Source organism: Artemia sp. Qi Xiang Cuo, chromosome 10, assembly GCF_049724085.1.
Source record: "Artemia sp. Qi Xiang Cuo chromosome 10, ASM4972408v1, whole genome shotgun sequence".
In the NCBI taxonomy this organism is placed as follows: Eukaryota; Metazoa; Arthropoda; class Branchiopoda; order Anostraca; family Artemiidae; genus Artemia; species Artemia sp. Qi Xiang Cuo.
The window spans coordinates 15,713,313-15,719,312 of record NC_142803.1 but is presented as its reverse complement, the minus strand read 5'-3'; the positions used below and the strand labels follow the sequence as shown (position 1 = coordinate 15,719,312).

The 6,000-nt window shown below is 35.7% G+C and overlaps 1 protein-coding gene across 1 annotated transcript in view; it reads left to right on the top strand.

Annotated features, from left to right (window-relative positions):
- Positions 1-1,001: 1,001 nt before the first annotated feature.
- Positions 1,002-6,000, top strand: part of LOC148947508 (lachesin-like) — a 113,026-nt gene continuing 108,027 nt past the window's right edge. The window contains exon 1 of the mRNA XM_089095873.1: positions 1,002-1,062. Coding sequence (XP_088951999.1) covers positions 1,005-1,062 — 58 coding nt within the window. The 5' untranslated portion in view covers positions 1,002-1,004. The remainder of the gene's footprint in view (positions 1,063-6,000) is intronic.

Below are 6,000 nucleotides of genomic sequence, written 5' to 3'. Positions count from 1 at the left end.
GGTGGGCTTGAGCACTAATCAGTATCTTAGCACCAACCTTTTTTAATGACTTGTGATGAATCTCATTTGAACAGATGGGTTTGAGCAACAATCAGTATCTCAGCACCAACCTGTTTTAATGACTTGTTACCAATCATATTTGAACCGGTGGGTTTGAGCACCACTCAGTATCTTAGCACCAACCTATTTTAATGACTTGTGACGAATCTCATTTGAACCGGTGGGTTTGAGCACCAATCAGTATCTCAGCACCAACTTTTTTAATGACTTTGACGAATATCATTTGAACCGGTGGGTTTGAGCACCAATCAGTATCTTAGCCTCAACCTTTTTTAATGTCTTGTGACGAATCTCATTTGAACCGGCGGGTTTGAGCAACAATCAGTATCTCAGCACCAACCTTTTTTAATGACTTGTGACGAATATCATTTGAACCGGTGGGTTTGAGCGCCAATCAGTATCTTAGCACCAACCTCTTTTAATGACTTATGACGAATCTCATTTGAACCGGTGGGTTTGAGCAGCAATCAGTATTTTGGATGGTGAAAAATATTAAAATCTAAACAATTTTGACAGTCTCTTATCTAACTTAAAAAGATTCTGTTTAGGTTCCAAAATTTTCCAGGATTTACTTTTACTTATTGCCATCAACAGACGAATATTAGCTATATTTAACAGATAGTTGAAGAAATCCAGTACTTTTTAGTAATATGTTAACTTAGAAAATAAATCAAAAGTCGTTGACGTCTTTAGCCTTCATCAAATGATATACTGCTCTAATAGTCCGAAATAATTTTCCACATCTGATATGCCTTTTACTGCAGCTCAAAAATCTAACCAATCTCTTCCAAAATCATTTTTTCAATCCTTATAACGTTGTTTTTCCATTAAAGAACCTGAATTTCCGGTTTATTCAAAGTTAAATATGATTCTTTACTGTGTAGTATTCACTACCATATTTACCGAAATTCAAAATATTTCTGTTTCGTTTTTTAGGTTCAAAAATGGCTGAAAGGAAGAGAAAACATCGTTCTAATGACGATAATATAAGAGAAAATTCTGGTAAGATATTGAGTTCTATATAATTAATTAATGACTGCATATATATATATATATATATATATATATATATATATATATATATATATATATATATATATATATATAATATATATATATATATATATATATATATATATATATATATATATATATATATATATATATATATATATATATATATATATATATATATATATATATATATATATATATATATATATATATATATATATATATATATATATATATATATATATATTTATATATGATCTTGGAAATATTTTTAACAAAATGGCTACCTCAAATTTTTATCAGATTTATTTGGGGAAAAAGGGCTTGGGGGGGCTTGTTACCCTCCGATAACTTTTGACTCTTAAAAAGGACACTAGAACTGTCTATTTCCAATTCAATGAGCCCCCTTTGAAGTTTATACGATGAACCCTTCTATATGAAGTGCCTCTGGGAAAAAATAAATAGAGTTTGGGGGGAGGTTAGCTGCCCCCAATCACTTTTGACTCTTAAAAAGAGAATAACAACTTTCAATTTCCAATCAAATGAGCCCTCTATGAAATCTGTACGAGCATCCCTTCCATATCAACAATATATGCCCCCAGGGCATAACTTACAAAACCTACCCCTGGGCCCTGGGAGGCTGTGTCGACACCGGAGTTTTTGTTATCTGACTATGAACTATTTTTAACAAAATATCTATCTCAAAAATTTTATCTGATGCATTTAGGACGTGGAGAGGGGGGGGGAGCTAGTTGCCCTCCAATCTCTTTTGACTCTTAAAAAGTAAACAAGAACTTTCAATTTCCAATAAAATGAACCCTTTTCTAAGTTTATACAATTATTCCTTCCATAAGAGCTATATAGGCGCCTAGAGCATTACTCATAATGCCTGCCTCTGGGCCCTTGGGGTTGCGTCGACACAAGATTTTTTCTTATCTGACCTTTGAACTATTTTTAAGGAAATGGCTATTATAAAAATTTCATTGGATGGGCTTGTAGAAAATTTTGTGTGTGGGGGGGGCTTATTGCCCTCGGATCTATTTTGACTATTAAAAAGTGAGGTTGAACTTTCAATTTCCAATCAAATGAGCCAGGGCCGTATCCAGGATTTTTGTTCAGGGGGGGTTGAACTAATTTTTGACTTTTTTTTTGGGGGGGGGTTACTAATTTTTGACTCAGTTTTCGACTAATTTTACTGATTTTTACCTAGGTTTTACTAATTTTCGACTTATTTTCGAGTCTGTCAAAAAATTTCGGGGGGGGGGGGGTTCAAACCCGGTAACCCCCCCCCCCTGGGTACGGCCTTGAAATGAGCCCTCTCTGAAGTTTATACGAGCATCTCTTTTTATAAGAACCATATACGCCCCAGGGCATAACTTACAACGCCTGCCCCTGGGTGCTGGGGGGTTGTGACGACACCTGAGTTTTGTGTTATCTGACTTTTGAGCTCTATTTTTAACTTAATGGTTAACTGAAAATTTTTATTGGATGCTTTTGGAGAAAAGGAGCGTAGGAGGGGACTTGTTGTCCTCCTATCTCTTTTGACTCTTAAAAAGTGAACTAGAACTTTCAATTTCCAATCAAGTGAGTTCTCTTAGAAGTTGATACAAGCATCCCTGCCATAAGACCCATATATGCCCCAGGGTATAACTTATAGCGTCCGCCCCCGGGCCCTGGGGGAATTTGTTGACACAAGACTTTTTGTTATATGATCTTTGAACTATTTTTAACAAAATAGCTATCTCTAAATCTTAATCGGAAGCATTTAGGGAAAAAAGGGTTTTTTTGGGGGGAAGCTGGTTACCCTCCAATATCTTTGACGCTTAAAACGTGAGCTAGAACTTTCAATTTTCAATCAAATGAGCCCTCTCTGAAGTTTATACGAGCATTCCTTCCATAAGAACCATATATGCCACAAGGGCACAACTCGTAACCCTTGCCCTAAAGACTGTGGGGGGAGTGTCCTACTCAAACATATAATTTCCAGAACTTGCAACTACGTTGAACAAAATGGCTATATTAAAATTTTGATTGGATGTGTTTGGGGAAACGGTGGGCGTGTAAGGGGTGTTGGCTGCCTTCCAATCACTTTCGACTATTAAAAAGGGAACTAGCCATTTAAATTTCCAATCAAATGAGCCCTATTTAAAGTTTCTACGACAACGCTTTCTATAAAAAAAAACCTTATATGCCCCCAAGGCATACCTTACAACCCTTGCCCTGAGGGATGTGGGGGGGGGCTGTTATCCTCAAAGACCCAAATTCCTGAATTTTCAACTACGTTGAACAAAATGGCGATCTCAAAGTTTTCATTGGATATGTTTGGGGAAAAGGTGGGCATGAGAGGTTGCCATCCAATCACTTTTGACGATTAAAAAGGGCACTAGAGATTTTAATTTCCAATCGAATGAATCCTTTTTGAAGTTTCTAGTACACGGCTTTCTATAAAAAACCTTATATGCCCCCTGGGCATAACTTACAACCCTTGCCCTGAGAGCTGTTAGGGAGTGTCTTCCTCAAAAACATAATTTTTATCTGGAATTCAACTACTTTGAACAAAATGGCTATTTCAAAATTTTGATTGGATGTGTTATTGGAACTGGTGGGCGTGGAAGGGGTGTTAGTTGCCTTCCAATCACTTTTGAACCTTATAAAGGGTACTAGAACTCTCAATTTCCAATCCAATGAGCTCCCTTTGAAGTTTCTACCACGACCCCTTCCATATGAAGTGCCTCTGGGAAAAAAATTTAATAATAATAAAACACTTCCCCACAGCCCTCAGGGCAAGGGTTTTAAGTTATGCCCTGAGAGCATATAAGGTTTTTATAGAAGGCGTTGTCTTAAAAACTTCAAAAAAAGCTCATTTGATTGAAAATTCAAAGGGCTAATGCCCTTTTTAATAGTCAAAAGTGATTGGAGGGCAGCTAGCCCCGCCCACGCCCATCATTCCCCCAAGCACATCCAATAAAAATTTAAAAAAATTGAAATAGCCATTTTGTTCAGCGTAGTTGATTTCCAGGCAGAAAATATGTTTTTGAGAGACACTCCCCCACAACCCTCAGCTCAAGGATTATAAGCTATGCGCTGGGGACATATAAGGTTTTTATTGAAATCTTTTATTGAACCCCCCTCTGACGCTCACGTTTTGTAGAGATAAAAATTTAAGGGACTGGGCTTAATTGTGGTCATAAAGATTGACCACGTCAAATGTAATCTTAGGCTTTAAAGCTGTGAACTTACACCTTATAAGTTCACGATAGCGCCACTTCTAGCACTAAAGACAGCACCATATATAATATGATGATTAAAAGCAGTGTACCAATCGCGCCACTCGCGGAAAGCGAGAAAATGAAATATGTAATTATATATATATATATGTAGCCTCCTTTCCTTGGGTTATCTCGAAATCAATTACCTGTTATAGTATGTAGAAATTAGATCCCTGGGAGCACTACCTTGGAAGTATGCGAAGTAATTCTCTGCCGTGCGACTAGATACAGACAAATAAAATAAAATAAACACAAATAGAAAGGCAATAGATTTATTGTGACTTACATTTTAGGTGTACAACAATGCTCACTTCAATTGACGACAAATAGGAGCAGAGATAATAACAATTACTGAATTGCAATGCTTGAGCGCCGAAATTATTCTGCACTTAATAATCTTCTAAAAAGCACATTTACCACACTATAAAATATAGTTTTTGTCCTACGCTCTAAGAGCTGGCTCACAATTGGCCCAAGTCCTGAGGCGGGCCAAAATCCTCGTCCAATAATTTGTTTTTAATATTTCTGATGATTCAAACGTTCACATCGCTCTTATAATTTAAACTTCCTGAGCAATATTGTATCTATCATTTTTCTTATTAGCAAAGATCTTAGCGAAATTCAAAACCGTCTAGCGTCATTGTTTGACTGAAGCAAAAATGCACTTTCTCTTTTTGCTGATTAGGAATTTAGACTCTTGGGAACGGTATTTGAACTCAATTAGGGGACGTTTAATTTCTGTCGGAATTATCTTTAGAAAAAGGAATTTAGTTATTTGTATTTTAAATATATCACATTTTACTCATGATACATATTACCCTTCCCATTATTTAATGACATCCCGTCATTAGGACTTGCTTGCCTTTGGGCTTTTGAAATGTTCGCAATTTATCAACGATTTATTCTACATAATTTTGATTGACATTGTAATATTTCGTATTTTTATTTTGGCTTAATCAGGAGTGCTAACAATTTCCTCTATTACTTTTCTTATTTTATTCTACATCCCTATCTAAAATTCATATACCGGACTAAGATAATTCATGGTTCTAGCCTAGCTACTATACTAAAGACTTTTTTTTCTACATCTAATACTGATTACTTTTACATTTCCAACAAGGTTGGGGCTATTCTACCTTTACATAAGATTTTTTTTTGAGAATTCACCTTTTACAAGTTTTTTTTTGATTTTGCTGTCTATAGGGCACACTGCTTTCTATCTACGCAACATTTAATGAATAGCACGACAACGCACACATAACTCTATCTGAACATCTAACGCTATATACAAGAACGATTTAAAACACACTATATTGGGTTTACCACGTTCACTGGTAACATTAGAACACTTTCACTGGGGATGTTTGCTACGTAACATTAATAATAGGATATTGGAATTTTTGAGTTATCGAAGTTATTAAGATGTAAGGTATGTAAATTCACACCTATTTTCATTACCTTCGTGTCTCTTTAGCTTACTCAATCCTTCTATTGTAAATTATGATCCTTCACTCTTTTCGTCTTGGCAAAATTTTTAAAGCACTTCTAATATAGTTTCTTCATGGAACAGTTCGAGCATGGTTGTGTTCAAACGACAAGCTTTCTCTAATTGTCAACTGGGAAATGATACTTCCAACTACAGGTGTGGTAATATGCT